This window comes from Eubalaena glacialis, chromosome 5, assembly GCF_028564815.1.
Source record: "Eubalaena glacialis isolate mEubGla1 chromosome 5, mEubGla1.1.hap2.+ XY, whole genome shotgun sequence".
In the NCBI taxonomy this organism is placed as follows: Eukaryota; Metazoa; Chordata; class Mammalia; order Artiodactyla; family Balaenidae; genus Eubalaena; species Eubalaena glacialis.
In genome coordinates, this window is record NC_083720.1 from 109031234 (window position 1) to 109050712 (window position 19479).

The following is a 19479-nucleotide window of genomic DNA, read 5'->3' on the forward strand; positions in this document are numbered from 1 at the left end:
GGATTATGACTACAGCCTTACTGTCTCCTATTCATTTTCATTTTCGTATGGCAACCACAGTAGTCTTTCTAAAATGCAACCTGATCAAATCAATCTCCTACCCACTGTGCTTAGGATGAAAAGAAAACTCCCTAGGTTGGCATGTAGGGCCTTTCACCATCAGTTTGCCATTGACCTTTCCTATATTTCTCATCACTGCCCCTCAAAATCTTTGCCCAGAGGTCCTACTCCCCCTCCTCCTTTGTGTTCTTTTTTGGAAACTGGCTGTATCTCTACTGCCCTTTACCTGGCTTAGGCCAACCCTTCCTCCTTCCTCCTGTCACCGCTCCTCATCTATACCACCTTCTCCCCAACTCTGGGTTAGTTGGTTGGTTGTTGTTGTTGTTGTTATCAACAACAGGTGTATGCTCAGGTTAGGACCTAGTTAGGATTTATTTGCCAGTTTGGTTAGGATTTTTTTACACTTTGAAGAAATTCATTCCCTTTGAAATATACAAGCAGTAATTTTGGAGTAACATAATTTAAACTGCTGGTTTAAAATACTCAGGTCTTGCTGACTGCAGAGTTTAGGAATACTCCAGTCTGCCCAAGCAAGCAGCCTCGGGGTTGGGATGCAGGCACATTTTCCCCCAGTCTCAACCTTAACATGTGTTCCTGCCCCCTTGTACAGTTCAGGAGCTCTGAGAATACCACCTATGAGCTTCTGTGAGTCCCTGGGGGTTCACTTGTTTGTCTTCAAAATTTAAGTAGAATCATGACTGAAAATTGTCAGGTAACATCTCAGGAGTCCTTACATGAAGAGGTAGCTGATAAAGTACCATAGTTGTATTAAAAAGGGAAAAAAATTTTTTTCAGTTCTGTTGTAAAAAAGATCACTGATGTCAGAGAAATGCTTCACCTTAGCAGAAACATAATCAGAAATAAAAGTGACTAGGTTGTCAAGATGAAGAAAGTGCTAGAATTTCATTGAGTGAGCTAAAAATGTAACTAAAGAATTCCTATAATGAAGAAGATAGAGGAAAGTGTAGCTAATAAACTGAAATATCTGCATCTCTCTTGCATAATTACTTTTCTTTTATGTCATACATTTTAAAAAAATTTGGATATGGCATAATCACTATTTAAAATAGCCTGCTTATTAACTGGTTATACAATGTGACCTGGAGAAAAGGCAGAAAAGCAACTTTTTAAAAAAACTCACTAGAATAACTAATTGCTTTTTCTTTATTTATTATGAGAAAATTAGTTTTTATTTAAGTGTTTTAAAATAACCTATTTCCACTTCCAGAAATTAATCAATAGAAGCATGCATTGGAATTGTTTATTTACTTGCTTGTATCTGCAAGGCACTGGAATCTCATGAAAACAGGTGCACTGTCTTTGTCAATGATATGGCCTATCACCTAGCACATTGCCTTAAAAATATTCCTATAAATGAAATGAACTATTCTCTGAACCAAAGCTACATCATCTTCAACAAAAAATTTTTGCAAAATTACATCCCTCAGCTCCAAAAGCAGTAAAATAATATTATCAAACTTGCACTGTCAACATCATTTACTAAATTGACTACAGTTTGAAGGTATTAGGAGGTGTCATGGGATTAGGAACACAACAAAGGAAAAAGTTTTAGATTGGTAAAAACCTTCAGATTATAAATTATGACCAGGCTTATATATATTTTACAATGAAATATATTAATTCCATTACAAAAAGGTTAACATATTTGTTATGATTAAAATAGATATCAATCTCTGTTAGAAACATTTAAGAAGTGCACAAACTTGCATCTGTCAGGGGTGACTGCTGTCCTACCCTGCCCAGGGAAGACCTCCAAAGCTTTCATCTAGAGGCACACTAGATCTCATCAGGGGCACCTTAATTATTTTAGCTGTTAAGGTAAATCAAATCAGTATCATCATGGGAGCATAGGGAGTAGGGAGAAGAGTTATATTTTGGAAGACAGTCCATGGGAAATTAAGTCAAGTAGCCCAGAGTTTAATTTGGAAATGCAAGTATCTATCACTTAGGTTTTCAACTACTGTTCATGTTGACAATGAGGGACACGAGGGACAAAGCAACAACAACAACAAAGGAGGGGAGAACAGAGAGGGCATAGAAGGGGGATATTTTCATACATTATATTAATTTACATTTACATTATATTACATATGAATAAGATGATTTTCTTCATCCAAATAATTTCACTCATTTAAACCATTAAGATATTGGAAAAAAGCCTGTCTGGGCCATTTGATACAATCTTCCTGCATCTCTTTCAGGGAGGAAGACGAGATGATGCAAAGAACTCAGCGTGATGCTTTCCTTGGTATGTTCAAAGAAGGGATCGGGTAGCAACTAGACATAAGCTTTTGGATCTATTTGACAAAGCCCCAATACCCAGTAGAATTTTCTGGGGTTGGGCTGCTGAAGGGCAAGAACCGGGAGGCTGGATTCGGGAGACCTGGCTTCTCGTGCCACTTTTGAGCTTGTGACATTGGGCACAATACTTACTTTCAGCTCTTCGGTTTCATTATTCGGGAAACGGCAGCAATAATGTGTCTGTTTTATAAGGCTGTTACGAAGATGAGACGGGCCTGTGTGTGGAAAGCCCTTTATAAACTGTAAAACGCTCTCCAGATGTTAGTTATTATCTCCTTTAAAGGATACAGAATCTGTTTCAATTGTGTAAGAGACTACAAAAAGACTCCCTGACACTTTAGTCAGAACTTGACCCTAAACTTAATCCCGCTGTAAAGCGAAAGGGTTCTTGTGTCCCACACCAACCGGGGGCAGGGTCACCCATGCTGCCGGTGCGGTCACTGCAGTATGCCATCCTGAGAGGCTGCTCGCCCTAGATCCTCCCACTGGTCCCGGGGGGAGGGCCGAGCAGTTCCTCTCCATCTGGGTGGCGCCAGCTAGAAGGCGTGGGCCGGGCGGGGCCGGGGAGCGCGGAGGGGGGGGGCGTGACCTCCTGGGGGGCGTGGCCTCGTCTCCTGGGCGTTCCTGGGCCGCCGGCGCGCAGAGGTTGCCAGCCAGCGAGCGGGCGAGCGCGCGGCTCCTGCGCACTCGGCCGCCGCCTGCGCGCGTCGCTGGCACAGCTGCGTTCTCGCCTCCGCGGCTGGGAGCCGGGTCCAGCGCTAGCCGCCGCTGAGCGCCCTATGCTCCCCACACCTGCGCGCCTTCCCCACGGCAACAGGTCAGGGGCGGGCGGAGGCGGCGAGGGCGCACGACCCGAGACTGGAGGACTAAAGGTCTGGAAGGTAAGCGGAACCCTGTGCCCCCCGGGCTGGGGATCATCCTGGCCAGAACGCCGCGGTCGCTGACTTCTGGGAAGCCCAGGCTCGGCCGCCTCGCTGCCGGCTTCCCAGCACGCTGGCTCAAGTCGCTGGCGTTCCCGCTTTTCCAGTGGGAACCTTAGGGGAGAACGGGCGAAGGAGACGCAGAGCTCGCACCGCCCTTACAAATCCCAGCAGGTAGCGTCTAGAAAAACTGGGGAGGGGAACACAGGAAGGGACCCATCCTCCTCCCCCAAATCAGACGTTGGCCCGTGCGCCCCGCGTCTTGCGGAAAGATGTTCGGATTTTGGAACCTGGTCCCGAGGTTGCGTAATAGAAGAGTCCCAGAAGTTTCTCCGGGGGGTAAAAGCGGGGCTTTTCTCTCCTCCATTACGAGTTCCCTTCCCTCTCGTCATAGTCACCCCTCCCCTCTACGTCTAGTAGAGACAGATTGGTGGTTCCAATCTCATCAAATTGTGATTGAGGTGGAAGCGAGCGTCGGTGGTCCGCAGACTCTGGAGAGGGAGGAGAAAAGTTGGAGGCACCTTCTGAGGCTTGCTCCTGGCACACAGGGAGACGGCGTCTGCAGAACATGGAACTGGTTAATTTCCCTTGACGATAATTTTTTCTTGGTGTTTGATCCTCCGACTGCGGCACGCTAGCCCTCCGACTTTGCGAGCGCCGGGGTCGGCGAATTAGAAAGGAGAGGAATTGGAGGGTTATAGGAATCATACTTTCCTATAATGTGTTGGGAGTATCGTTAATGAAGCTGCGACGGACCTTCAAGGGTCTTGATATTTTCCTCCTAGGTTAGTCTTATAGGAGTTTACACACACAGACCCCGTATTGTTGTGCAAATTGTCCCAGGAAGACCCTTGGCTTTGGAGGTGGAGGTATGTCCGAATCTTTTCGGGAGCTCATCTCTGTTGGGAGGTGAAGTGGGGGTGGGGAAGGCCTTACAGACGAAGATTTGTTTTTTTTAAGGGTGGGATGGGGTAATCTTAATCCTCTTGGTGCATGTTGGAGGCGGGGATGGGGATGGGGGATGAGGGATGACATACCATCAAGAAACCAGACAGATTTAAAACTTTAAAGGCGAAACCGTACATTAAGGCGAAGACCCAGTGTTCCCTGAGGGGGTTGGAAGGTGAGAAGAGCTCAGTAATTGAGGCACAGAAACCTCAGGCAAGGGACCGGCCTGAGAATTTGGGGGATTTTGCTTGTGCAAGATTATTTCAGAGCAAGGTCATGCAGAGGTGGTAGAAGGAACGGGCGGTGGTGGGACACCCCTCCCGGACCTATGTGTTGTCAGACTCCGCGTGGGCATAGAAGTCACGAAAAAGAAAGACCTTTGGACTCGGGAGTCTAGTTCTGCTTAGAGGCTTAAGAATACCTAGGCATGCCCTGTTTCGATGTTTACTTCCTCTGTCTAATGTATTTCCTTAGCTTGCCTTTCATCTTTAGCGGCGAGGGTTCCTTGAGTGGATATTCTGGAAATAAATTCACAGGAGAGTTGAAAATTCTGGATGGTTTTCCTGCTTTCATTTAAAGGTGGTGTCTCTTGCCAGTGTCCGAAAGTATTTTATTTGAAGATAAATATGTAGAAGAGGAATGGAGAGAACTAAAGGATAACGACCCACGAGAATGAAAGGAGACTAGGAGAGAAAGTAGAATAGATAACTAGTACTTAAAAAACTAATTTGAATTCAGCTAATTTAGGAGAGGGAACCAAGGAAATGATTTGGGACAGATTTGGTCACTTTAAGACAAAGAGGTATTGAAGAGTGGGATACACGGCTTTGGAAAAAAAATGAATTTAGATATTGGGGACTTCCCCGCCCCCCCTTCTTTTCTTTTTCTAAATAGAACTGACAACGATGATGAGGCTAGGGATGTGGAACTTAAAGGTGTGTTACTGTGGACTCTTTGCTTCCCACTTGCAGGAAGAAAATGAACTGTTACATATCAGAGTTAATAAGTCTTATTCATTCACTGTAGCAATTGAATTTCTGTAGTGTCTTTGGCATTTGCTTAACTCTTCAATTTAATAAAGATACGATTTTGAAGACTCAAAATGTGTTAAGACTCAAGTGTATTAATTTAGAATACAAAAATCATCAAGAGACTGAGAATTTATGGCAAGAGTAAAGCCCAGGTGATTTTCAACATTGCTTTCTCCTACAAGATGCAGAATATGCATGCATTTTTTGCTACCAGAAGTCACTGTTTCATTGTGGGGTTATGAGACGGTAAGTAGTTAGACTATGTCAAAACTGGCTTTCTCTTCTGTTTCCTTTTGGTTTCATTGAATTTTGCAAGGACTTGATGGAGCTAAAAGTAACTTTTTTATTGACTAAGATACTTGCTTAATTTGGTTTTGGATTACATTGGAAGAGTATTGTTCGATTAAGGTATATATATGTATATATATGAGTTGCATCTTTATTAGGTACCTCTGTAAATCACTGTAGCCATGTGATTGTTTAGTTGAAGTTATAGTGCCTTGGGAGTTGAAAAGATGGGTAAAAAAAAAAAAAGCTTAGGAAAGACAAACTTGTTTTCCACATTTTAAAAAAAATTATTTATTTATTTTTGGCTGCATTGGGTGTTCGTTGCTGCATGAGGGCTTTCTCTAGTTGCGGCGAACGGGGGCTACTCTTTATTGGGGTGCACGGGCTTCTCATTGCAGTGGCTTCTCTTGTTGCGGAGCATGGGCTCTAGGCGCGCAGACTTCAGTAGTTGTGGCATGCAGTCTCAGTAGTTGTGGCTCGTGGGCTCTACAGTGCAGACTCAGTAGTTGTGGCGCACGGGCTTAGTTGCTCTGCAACATGTGGGATCTTCCCGGACCAGGGATCGAACCTTTGTCCCCTGCATTGGCAGGTGGATTCTTAACCACTGCACCACCAGGGAAGCCCCACATTTTTAAAGAAGCAAACGAAAGGAGTTTCACGTTCAACTCTGTAATTTGTGCTCTTTCATCAAACAAATTTGCAAAATCCTTTATGAAGTTAGTTGACTGTTAAAATTCCAAATCTTGAGATAGACTGTGCTACTTGTTAAAAGGTAGAACTAATTTATTTATAAATATCTGAATTATTATAAGACATACACAGGGGACAATACACTCTGCAGATGTCCCTTAAGGTATAGCAACATAGCTGGGATATTCTCCTTACTATTGCAGCTCTACACAGAAAGCTGTCCTTCAACTTGAATTCATTTGCTATCTTAGATTTGTCTGTTGAAGCTAAAAGCCCAAAGTTCCCCTATTTCAAGACTAGACCGTTAACTAATTTTTCAGGAGATTGAGAAAGTATGTTGGAGAGAGTACAAATTAAGGAACTGCATTTACCATACATAAAGTTTTGTAAATAAATTATATTTTTTCATTAAATTATAAATTCAACAATGATTTCTGTTCTCAAATGATATTTGACAATGGTTTTCTAGCAGTCTCTTTTTATACACAATAGTAGCTTATTTAATATTTGCTGATTTAATATTAGATTTCATTAAAAGAGATTACATAAACCCTGTAATCTGTTTATTAAAATTCTACCACAGTGAAGAAGTAAATGTGGAATATTTAGTTCTTTGTAGGTGCACATCCTTTATTCCTGACTGTTTACAAGAGCACAAGAGATTGTCATAGATGTGAAACCATGAGGCTCTAAGGCTGTGAGGGTTGCTAATAGGAGTTTCTGTCTTATGCCTTAGGACAGAACTCCTTCAGTAGTGTTCTCCAGGGGACGAAAATCAGCTGATTTTCTTAAATTATCTGCCCCATTTAAAACATGACTAAGGATTTCTTGTTCAAGTGACTTTTTCCTATTAAAAGACTGAGATTATTGTGACAAGTGGAGCCCAGAGGAATCAATTACATCATTAATATAATACCTCATGTTCATTCCCAGTACCTCATAAGTATCGAGCATCTTCTATGTGCCAGACAGTACTCTAAGCTTTGGAGAAACTGATAACACCAGATCATGACAGAGAAAGAGCCCATGCAGGTGGAGTTTACATCCATGTAGCACAAAAGCTGTTTACCAATGGCTTTCACATGACATATCATTTAGGCCTAATTGCAACTCTGAAGTTGGAGTTCATTTTCCATTTTAAAATCAGGAAATTGAGTTGAAGAAGTTAAGTGACTTGACTCTGACTCAAAGCCTGCTGCCCTTTCTACTGTAGTACACTGTGTTGGCTGTGTTGATATGTGGTTTCCTGTTTTTCAAGAATTACAGCTTGACTCTCAAATATAAATAGTGTTTCTCCTTGGCTAAGTAATTCTTTCTAATCATTGTGGGAATAAAAAAGCAGGTATTTTCATTTAGCATTATGGATGTATATTTGTGACTCCAAAGGAGAATATGCAGACGTATTAAACAGACATGTGGTATTTATTTGCACCAAATAAAGATCCCTACCTTCCTAAAAATTAAATGCAAGGGCTTAGGAGCCATCTCCCTTAGTGCTTCAAATCTATTATTCAAGTTATGAAAGGTCAGTTCACATCCCTATGTAAATCAGGATATACTCATACCATTTTGTTCTATCTTATAGATACCGTGAATATATGCAGAATATATGCATATGGCAGTGTTTTTCAAGCTTATAGTAAGCATCAGAATCTCCTGGAAGGCTTTTAAGACACAGATGTGTCTCTTCCTCCCCCACTCCCCAAGTTTCTGATTCAGTAGGTCTGGGATAATGCCCAAGAATTTGCACTTGTAACATGTTTGCAGGTGATATTGATGCTTCCAGTTCTGGAATTACACTTTGAGGACTACTGCAGTATAGCAGAGAATTTAAAAGCATGGTTTCTAAGCCAGACAGCTTGGGCTTGAATCTTGGATATGCCACCTACTAGCTGTCAGACCTTAGGCAAATTACTTAACTTCTTGTCAAGAACTGTTAAGGCTCTGAGATTTTACCCTGCTTTCAAGGTAACAAGCTAACCTGCCACAGTTTCATGGACTCTTGGGAATGGGTTTATTATTCATAATAATAGCTGTGGCCAGAGTATCACCATTTTCTTACACCGGTTCCCTAAGCCCCAGTTTCCAAAGAGGGGAGATGTGGAGAGAGTCAGACGTTACCTGCAAACACAGTGGATTATATTAAGGAGAGAAATCCTGATCTTAGGGAATCCTAATCTTTTATAATGGGCAGTAAGCATGACTGCCCTTTGTTCCAGAGGGAGACATTATCTTGATTATACTGGATAGTAAACCTGCTGCCCTTTGCTCTAGAAGGAGACATTATATTTTTCAAAGCTGTTCTCTATACAAGTATCTTTAAAGATTGTATGGAACAAAGGCAGTTGGTGCCTCTGCTTGTACAATATGCGGAAATGACCCATGGAGAGTTGGCTCCCAATACTTTTCCATTCCCTTATACAATGGAGTTAACAATACTGTAGTATCTCCCTTACTGGGTAGTTGGGTAGATTAAAGGTAATAAGGCTTGGCAAGTGCTTGAAGCAGAACATAATAAGTGCTACATAAATATTTCCTATTATTACTCCTGAAGGAAAAAAAAAAATTTTTTTTTTAATGGTAAGTATTGCCTTATAAGATGAAATAATTGCTTTACTGAGTATCCCTGACTTTGAGTTCATTCCAAGAAACTTCTTTAATGGGTCTAAGTTCTAAAATGGCGATGATGCATTGTATGATAATCTTACCATTCCATGGGGAATGAGGCTTAAATATTTACTACCAACATTCATGTGCTCTCCCATGTGTCTCCGCCTCCTTAGGTTATACAGAATCATGTGACTAATTCTGTCCAGTGGGCTGTCTATGGGAATAACATATATTCCTGGACTGAAACATTTAAGTGGCTCTTATGAGACCCTCCACCTCTATTTTTTACTAGAGTAAACCCTGCAGCCACAGTTTTGAGATAGTGGAGCTTCCAGCTTGGCTTTTTTCCAGCTTAGGTTTCTCAGTGTGGAGAAAACTCCCTGCCTCCTTCTTACAACCTTCCCCTCTCCCCCACAATATGCAATGGACATAAAGAATAATCAGGAAATAAGTTTTTGTGCTATCAAGCCACTGAAATTTGGGGGTTAATTTGCCACTATAGCATAACCTAGACTACCCTTACTATATTCCAGTATCTATAATACCTGCCTACTGTGAGAAAGTTGACAGTCAATTATTTTAAAATATAGGCTCTGAGTATATATAAGTAAAGCTGGACACAGAGCTTGCATTCTGTTGAGGAGATATAAACATTAACATATTTATTTACTTAGCATAAGTTAATTTCAGATAGTAGTAAGTACTATGAAAAGATAAGTGTGGCCAACACTGTTCTTTTCTTCCCCAGTGCTCATTCCCATTTTTTTGTTGCTAAGAGAACCTTGATTGTGTGTGAGATTACATTGTGCCCAGCCTTAGGTGATAGATCATGTTTGTTCTCAGCCAGTGACAACGATTTGTATCCTGATTTACCTGCAGCTGGAGGAGGCCACGTGACCTAGTTCTGGTTTTTAGATAGGTTTGGGGAAGGATTCCTTTCCTGACAAAAGGAGAGAGATGTGTGGGCTTCCCTGGTGGTGCAGTGGTTGAGAGTCTGCCTGCCAATGCAGGGGACACGGGTTTGAGACCTGGTCTGGGAAGATCCCACATGCCACGGAGCAACTGGGCCCGTGAGCCACAATTACTGAGCCTGCGCATCTGGAGCCTGTGCTCCGCAACAAGAGAGGCCGCGATAGTGAGAGGCCCGCGCACCGCGGTGAAGAGTGGTCCCCGCTTGCCGCAACTGGAGAAAGCCCTCGCACAGAAATGAAGACCCAACACAGCCATAAATAAATAAATAAATTAAAAAAAAAAAAAAAAAAAAAGGAGAGAGATGTGGCTGACATAGCCACGCCTTCCTCCTCTCATCTTCTACCTGCCTTGCATGTTGAAAAGCTGTCTGGTTATGGCAGCAACCTTTTTGTACCATGAAATGACAAGCATAAAGACAGCCTGCTAAATATGGCAGAGCAGAATGAGCCAGAATTCCTGATGGCCTCATTGAACAGCTAAAATTATACCAGTAGCCACCCTCCTCTAGACTTGCTATAGGAGAAGTAGAAACCTCTATTAATTAAGCAGGTGTTACTTGCAGCTAGGCACATTCTGAATCCGTATAGAGTATAATGGAATAGAGCATGGGTTGGCAGGAGGGCACAGCAGTGCTACATTAGCTACTGTATTCAGGGGAGACCTCTTTGAGAATTTATCATTTGAGCTGAGACCTGAATGATGGGAGGGAGCTGACAAGGTGTGGGATGTGTACTTGAGTCTGGGGGCAGCACCAGAGCCCCCTAGAACAAGGATTTGAAGTGGAGAAGAGATAGTTGGGGAAATCATGTTCCATTATGAATTTCTAGGCACGTGGGCTTCATGTGGCACTGGAGAGCTAAAGGAATTGTAGGTGCTCAGGTCAGTTTGGGGCCCTGGGAGATTGTGGGGTGCTTGGGGTAGAGTTCTGGAGAATTCAGATGAAAACAGTGTATGACCCATTGACTCACCCATGACACGTTGCCAATTACCAAGAAACTGTTATTCCTGGAGGGTATGTGTGGAAAAGGGGAAGGAGATCTGACCAGGGACTACTGACCAGTCCAGACATCCTCTGGTCTCTGGACAGTTATTTTCCTAATATTCTCCTTTGGAAACTGGGTCATGGTCATGGGGCTTTGAGACCTGCTTAGCGCTGTTTGTCCAGTTGAAAAGCTTCTCTAATGTATGGATTGTCCCTGGCATGTGCTTTGGTTGGCAGAAAGATAACCAGAACAACTACTACAACCATTTATTGAGTGCTCACCATGAGCTTGGCATTGTGCTAAAAACATTACACCCATTTTATTTAACCCTACAACAACCCCAGGAAGCCCCATATTACTGATGAGAAGGCTGAGACGTTGGGGGAGAACAGTGATTTTCTTGAGGTTATATACCTAGTAGGTTGCAAAGCAGGCCTTTAAACAAGCATGTCACAAAGACTCCTGAGAGTAGGTTCCCCAGAATGTGCTAGGTTTGGGAGCACTTAATGACCTAGAACAGAATATTTGAAAATATCCTGAATCATTTTTCTGTATTCCTCCTCTCTCTTTCTTTCCTTGTAATTATATATGTATATGGCGTAAATGTCTATAAAACTTTAAAAAAAATTTTTTTTTTTTTTACTTGAAATGTTTTACCTGCTATTTTGGGGAGAAAAGTAGTTTGATGTACATGACATTTTTATTTCTGAATAAATTTGCATTGCAAGAGGCTGGAAGGACTATGAAGGGTCACTTAAATAGATCTGGCAAGGTACAGTCCTACATGAAGCATAGTCTGTTTCACTTACATAAAAAGTAAGATAGACATTGCTGACTTAAATAAGAACTGCTATGTATTGAATGCCCATGATGTGTCAGTGTGCTGGGCATTTTAGCTAGATTTATAAAGCACTCTTCTCAGTAACTCTGTAAAATAGGCTGTTTTCCATTTTACAGATGGGAGCACTGAGGCTGGTAGGGCTTAATTTGCCCAAAGTGATCACCTGTCTCACTTGAACTTATTCTCTTTTTGCTGTATAGCACTATGTTATGTTATGTTATTTATTTATTTGGCTGCGCCGGGTTTTAGTTGCAGCACATGGGATCTTCATTGTGGCATGCGGGATCTAGTTCCCTGACCAGGGATTGAACCCAGGCCCCCTGCATTGGGAGTGCGGAGTCTTAACCACTGGACCACCAGGGAAGTCCCTACTCTGTTTTTAATATAGAGCCAAGTTGGATTCTTAACTGCTTTTTTTTAACGGGAGGATTTTAAACTGCCCCCCTCCCCCATTTTTTATTCTGCTTTGTCTTTATAATCTGGTGAGAATAATATAAAAATGTATGAAAACTTCAGGAAGACCTTCTGATTTCAATATTTATGGGCCAGTACATCTGCCCCCAACCCTTATATTTAGGGAAAAAAAATGTTTACACAGGTAATAAAGGATTCATAGCATATAGAATAAAAGATGAAAGTGCCCCTTTCCAGAGAAGCCACTATTAACAGTTTGGTTCTGTGTGTGTGTGTTTGTGTGTGTGTTATGGGTGTGTGTTATGCATAAATATAAAAGGAAAGCATTTTCTTTTCAAACAAATTGGCTCACATTGTACATTTTGTTCAGCATCTTGTTTGGATAAACCTATTCTTTTTGATGTTTCATTGTGTCTCATGTGCCATAATTTATTTACCATTTCTGTGTTTGTATGTATTAGGTTGTTACCACTTTTTTTTTTTTTGCTATTATAAACATTTTATTGCACAAACCTCCTTGTACAAATGTGACTTTTTAAGAAAGATTTTCGAAGGAGACATTAACTGAAGCATATACTAATTGCCTTTCTTAGCAGTAGTTTAGGGTTATAACCTCCTGACTACAGTAGGCCTCCATTCTAACCTAACTAACCTTATATCTGAGTTGTGTGGCTACTCCGTACAGCTGTGCAAATCATACATACATCAGCATCTAAGCAGACTTTCATAGGCTGAATTTGGTCTTTCCTGTGAGACATAAGAGTCAATAATCTGGTGATGTAGCCTCCTTGCCCTTGCCTCTGTGGAAAGGATTGAGCCACCATACAAGATTATGAATTTGAATTGTACACACAAGTCCCTGGCTGTGCCCAGGGGCCAGATCCCTCAGAGAATATGTCTGTTTCACTTTGTACTTCACTCACCCACCCAGGAAACCAGTGTGAGAGCCAGGGATTCAGCTGACTCCTTCAGTCTTGGACTTGTCAGTTCCTAGGACCATTTTTAAAAAAAAAAACAGGCTTGCCCTATTTATTTATTTATTTATTTATAGCAGTTAAGTTCACAGCAAAATTGAGTGGAAGGTCTAGAGATTTCCCGTAGACCTCCCTGTCCCCATCCCCACCCCTAGCTTCCCCCAAGTGTGTGTTTGATGGGATTCCCTCGTGGCACAGTGGTTAAGAATCCGCTTGCCAATGCAGGGGACACGGGTTCGAGCCCTGGTCCGGGAAGATCCCACATGCCGCGGAGCAACTAAGCCCGTGCGCCACAACTACTGAGCCTGCGATCTAGAGCCCACGAGCCACAACTGCTGAAGCCCGAGCCCCTAGAGCCTGTGCTCCGCAACAAGAGAAGCCACTGCAATGAGAAGCCTGCGGACCACAATGAAGAGCAGCCCCCGCTCACCACAACTAGAGAAAAGCCCGCCGGCAGCAACAAAGACCCAATGCAGCCAAAAATAAAATAAGTTAATAATAATTTTTAAAAGCGTGTGTTTGAGAGAGGGAAGGTGAGAGAGTAAGGGGGGAGAGTGAGGGAGGTGATTGGGATTTGAGTTGGAGAATTTAGGAAACTTGCCTAGGGCCACTGTAGCCAGTTGAAGGAGTGGCCTACTCCAAAGCATGTTTGACCCTGAAAATTTTAGAGCTCTACTAGTGTGAGTTTAATTAGAATATTTGTAGCATCCGTGTTGCATTCTTTTGGGGGAGGAGATAGAGTGACAAGTGGTATCTACTAATATGGAACACTGTAGTCAGCAAGTCAGCAATTTTAATTTCATGGAGGGGGAGATAAAAGACCTTATCAAGAGGCAGAGTAGAGCTGAAGGACTCTATTCAGCATTTCTTCAGCCTTAGGCAAAAAGTATAACAGCCTCTTAAAGTAGGAGACAAGCTAAAATTGTTACAAATTTAACATCATGTTTCCATTTGTATCAAATAGTTTGTTAAATTGGTACTAAGATAATTTGGTAACATACCCTTTGCCTTAAGGATGTCTGAAAAAATAGAAACTATTTAAAGCAAGTTAGGATAAGAGCAGTAAATTTACAAATACATACAAGAAAGGGAAAAGGAAACAGCTGTTGATAGTGTTAACCATAGAGAGAGAGGTTGTTTCTAGAGATACGCAAGATAGTACCAAGGCCATCTGCCCAGGTTGGATAACAACTTTTTAAAACCAGTACTGTTTTGAGAGAATGCTCCAGAATTGCTTTGGTGGTTAAGTACCTTTTATGAGTGGAAGCAAAATCTCAAGATTGGCTGTTAAACTGGGCCCACTTTTTTATTTAGTGTTGAATTCTTATGTGAAGATCAACTATTAATTTTCTTTCTTGTCCATACTCTTTCACCGTTTTCCCTTTTGACTCTAGTGAGGTTGTTGACACAACCTTAGGCAACTTACTTAAAACTGAGTTTCAGTTTTCTTATATATAAAATGGGGTATTTGGTATACCTTGCAAGTGTATTGTAATGTTTACATGAAATGTCATTTTTAAAGGGCTTAACACAATGCTTGGCACAAAGTAGACACTGGGGAAATGTTATTTCCTTTCTTCCTCCTCATGATAAACTTGTGCACATTTTTTCCTGGCTGAAATTGCTTGGAGTAGCAGCCTTAAAATTAAAAGTGCATTTGGCCAAAAGTACATTTGGCCTTTGATATATGCTGGCTGGTTTGTTCACGCAGCTTGAGAGTTGGTGAAGAACCATTCTCTTATTCGAATGGGAACTTTGAATTCTGTGTCCAATAAGATTTCTTACAGGTCGGGTGTACCTATGAGTTTACTTACGGGCTAATGTTCACAGGCTACTGTTTCTCTTTCAGATGAATAGACTCGTCGCTTTCCACTGACTGGCAGCAATGGCATTTACCGAAAGAGTCAACAACAGTGGCAACAGGTAACCGTGAAATCCACGATGCAAGGATATGATAATATTTAATTTTATAATCTAGTGTTCAAAGAATAAGTTTGGTCCTTTTTATTTTTGTGACTTATGACTCTCTGGTGCAGGAAAATGTGTGAAAATTTCTGTTTTCTCTACATGAAGTCAAACCTATTAGACTGGCTACATATTTTCTTTAAATCTAGTACTCTCTTAACTCATTTCTTTAACATGTGGTTGTGATGTTAGATCAGCATCTTAATTTTCTGTTCAAGGTACTGGTCCAGATTACACTGATTTGGGAAAATGTACACCTATTCAGCTTGTGCTGAAACAGATATCATGATGAAATCCGCCTTATCATGAGAGCTTTGAAAGAGGGAATTCTGTCAGTTACATTTTATGACTTTCACATCTCTCCCTCCAACTCTGTACATATAGTTAACTGCCTTCTTGCTTGCATATAGTACATGACCAGGGTTGGTTGAGGGGAGCATATTTATATTCTGAAGCAGTTATTAAGAATAACCCATTTGCTATCCAGAAGGAATTCTTAATATCACTGATCAGTTTTTATTTATACTATTAGATGCTCAGATACACATGTATGAAAGTATGAGACCTGTAGACTCAAACTTAATTAATATTTCTTGAGTAATAGATGATGGTGACTGTAATTCTGGACCATTCTGATGCTTTCCTACTTCCTCCTCCTTTCTGGTTCATTTAGGAAATTCTTCCTGTACTCCAGGTGGTCCTGGTGGTCCTGTTGTTAAACTTGGTGCACTCTCCTCCCCCACAGAGGAAAGCATGTGACCCAGGCTGCAACAGTCCACATTCTGCTAGAGCCAGAGGGGAAGCTGTTATCATCCGTTTTTTTAGGCTTATTCATAATGTTTGGTTACACATAAGTTTTAAATTTTTATGTAGTTAAATGTCTTTTTTATGGATTCTGGTTTTGATTGTGCTTAGAAAGGTCTTTCCTACTCCAAGATTGAGAAAATAATGTCATGTGTTCTCTGCTGGCACTTGAAAGGTTTCATTTTTTGCATTTAATCAGAACTTGTAAGCTGGTGGCCTATGGGGCAGATCTGGTCAACAGATGGGTTTTGTTTGGCCTCTCACAGTGTTCTAAAAAAATATATCTACCAATGATTTTTACATAATGATCTAGACTTCCATCTTCTCTTAAAAAACTTAACAACATTGGGTTTGCATTGCAACATAGCAACGTTCAGATGGAATTGAATAGCTACTTCTCTTCTTGAGAAGTCATGAGCTTTCTAATTCAAAACTTCCCAAGTGGTGTGCCATTAGTACTTTTCAGGTGTGCCAAGATGTTGCTCTCCCCAACCAGAACTCCAGAACTCCCGAACTCCCGAACTCCCGAACTCCCACCTGATTTCCTCCTGCAGATATCTGCTTTGTCAGCTTGCCGCAGAGAGACTTGATGTTAAAAAAAAAAAAAAAAAAAGTTGGGGAAGCACGATGCTTTCTAGTTCACTACAATTCCCACACAGCTGGATTCACACACTGAGTTAGCTGCTTCACCCTCTTAACTTGCAACCCATTTTAGATCGTTGACTTTTTAGCATTTTGATCTATCTGTAATTAAAGTTAGTGTAAAGTGTGTGTTGTAAATTTCCATATTAATAAGAAATGAAAAAAGTCTGGGGATGTTAGGGAGCCTTTTTTTTTTAAGCAAAAGGCTAACCAGTTGTTACAGCATAATTTATTAAATCATATATCTTTACTGATTTGAGTGCTGTGTCCAAATTCCATCAGATTGTTGAGTCTATCGTTAGACTCTTTTGTTCCATTGATTGCCTCTTCTGACAATGGTGCTATACTATTTCAGTGTATTTTTATAGGTCTTAATATTCAGGCAGATTCTTTGTCATTACTTTTCATTTTTAGAATTTTTATAGCTATTCACATCTGATTACATTTCCACGTGTACTGTGGAGTCATTAGTCATTTTCTAGAAAAATTGTTGGCATTTTGATTGGGGTCCCTTTGCATTAATCAATTAGATTTGAATTTGATAAAACATTAAAACTGGGTCTTTTTACAAAGGAATCTAAATATCAGATTAATGAAAATTTACGGGGTGAAGAAATTTTAAATTTCAATTCTAAGATTTTTTGGAGGTATGATTTTTCAACTATTTCTGGTTATTGACGCTGCATCCAGGGTAATTTCTGGTAGGAGAATCAATTATAATAGTTAACATCATCAGTGACAATTTAAAAAGATATTTTGTAGTCTATTGTTTACATATGTTTTCTATTGTTGCTAATTATTAAGTTAGGATAGGTAACTGCCCTTTGTAGTAACATTCTAGCAATTACAGAGCTGTTTCTATTATTTGTTACATTTACCTTTTCAGCTCCTTACCTCCCTGGTGGGGTCCTTTTAGTTTTAACACCCAGTACAAGTGATAAGCTAGGGGAAATCCTAAATGGAGCTCTATTTTTAATATATACCAAATAGCTCACTTGTTTAAATGTTTAGTCATGGCAGTTTAATCTTTTAGTAGTCCCCCCCCCCAAAAAAATCAAATTCATGTGGAACTGGTCCAGGACTAGCACATATTTTAAAGGAAACAGATGTGTATTGAGCAGGCAGCTCTAATTGCTCAAACTAAATAGAAGTCTGAGTGTGAATCCTTAGTTTGCTCAGGGCTATCAGAAGTCATAAGCGTGGACAGAATATTAATGTCATGTGTAAAGACAATATTTGTTTTAGTTCTTGTAAATAATAGGCTTATTCCCTGGCTTCCAAATTTATCAGCATTAGACACTATTGAATCTGATTTACTTATATTTCCCCTCACCTTCCTTCCCCTCCCCGTTTTGTTCTTTCTAAAAATTGTCATTGGAGTATAACAAACTGAAAAGGGCAGACATTATTAGTACAGTTCAATGCATTTTCACAAAGTGAACACACTTGTGTAACGGATCAAGCAACAACAATACCAGCTCTCCAGAAGCCCCTCCTGTCCCCTTTCAGCTGCTGTCTCCCTCAAAGCCTGCCACTATTCTGACTTCTAACACCATGGATTTGTTTTGCCTGCTTTTGATTTTTATTTAAAAACAATCATATAGTATATTCTTTTACGTTGTCTATTTAGTTTTGATGTTTATGTTATTTTCTTTTATTTTATAAACTTGAATCTCTTTAACATTTATATATCTTTATAATAAGGTATTTTAAATTAATGTACCATATTAATTATATTATATAATCAATATTTTTAAAAATTTCCATCAACTTTTCATAGTCTAATACGATAGTATAATTATCCTTACTCTTTTTCCACTTCTCTCTCCTCTACCCTCCAACTGTTAGCTCTGCTTTTAGTTTTAAATTGTCCAGATTGATAGTACATTTTATTTTATAATCATCTGTGCCCTTGCATGCTTTGTCTTTTAACTGATAATAAAAGCTGAAAAACCAATAAGCATTATTTACATTACTTTGATTGGGAAGCAAAATAGTGTTTAGGGTTTCATTTCTCCTCTATGGGTTCAAAGTCAACCCAAGTACCACTTGAGAAATTTCATATTGATCTGGACAGATGAACTCTTTAGCTGAGTAAATTGTTCAAATTCATGCCGCATTTTAAATTCCTTCATCTTTGGATGGTATTTTTATTTTTCCTGGAGTTTGTAATTACTTTTCTTTTTCCTTGTTGAAAGAGAGAACATACCTTTTTGTTATGTCACTACCATGTTCCCCTTCTTACCCTTCTGTACGCGTTAGGAGATTTTGCTGATATGCTTTTCAGTTTGGGTGAAGATTTGAAGGATTGCATTCTGTGAACCCTGAATCATAATGCTGTAGTCGTGGATGCTCTACTTCCCCAGGAGAGTCTGCAATAATGTTTAGCTCTCCTAATTGAGGAGAGTCCTCAATTAGTGAGGAGGCTACAAGGTGTTAAGCTGATTAACACCTATTATATAGACAGATTTTCTTTGTGTAAGTAAATCAGGGGCCTGACTTCCACATGCTCAGGAGAGAGATTAATGGCTGTAGGCCGTGTTTTCCTGAAACAGTGATTGGCCTGGGCATTGTAAATAATCCACACCTGGAATTGTGAAATTTCCTGTATTTCCCAAGCAAGTCATTTTAGGCCTGATTTACAAGTGCAATGATGTTTCTTATATAGAATGCATTGTTTCCCTTTATTTTAGAAAATGGTTCCTAAGTGTGAAGTATGTGTCATTGTCATATGTAGTTTTAAGATGAGTCATTCAGTTTGATGGCTTTAGAAGAGTTTGGTTTCAGACTCATCCCAGACCTGAGGAAATCTTTTTCAGAATTAGTTATTTCCCAAATGGATAGTTAAATTTTGGGGTTGGGGTGGCTAGGGGGGAAAGACTCAACTGTAGAAGTATTGAGTAAATTTACCAGTAAAATCCAATTGACCTGTTACTGCATGGGTGATGTAGTGGGCTTGAGTGTGGAACTCCAGGGCCACAGCTTGTGTTTAGATCTCTGACATGTTGGTTACTT

At 40.4% G+C, this 19479-nt stretch overlaps 1 protein-coding gene across 7 annotated transcripts in view; it reads left to right on the forward strand.

Annotated features, from left to right (window-relative positions):
* The first annotated feature begins 3040 nt into the window (after positions 1-3040).
* AFF1 (ALF transcription elongation factor 1) overlaps positions 3041-19479 on the forward strand; it is a 199140-nt gene continuing 182701 nt past the window's right edge. For all 7 annotated transcript variants that reach the window (XM_061192492.1, XM_061192493.1, XM_061192501.1 and 4 more), the window contains exons 1-2: positions 3041-3263; positions 14903-14976. In XM_061192492.1, the coding sequence (XP_061048475.1) occupies positions 14939-14976 (38 nt within the window). In that variant the 5' untranslated portion in view covers positions 3041-3263; positions 14903-14938. The remainder of the gene's footprint in view (positions 3264-14902; positions 14977-19479) is intronic.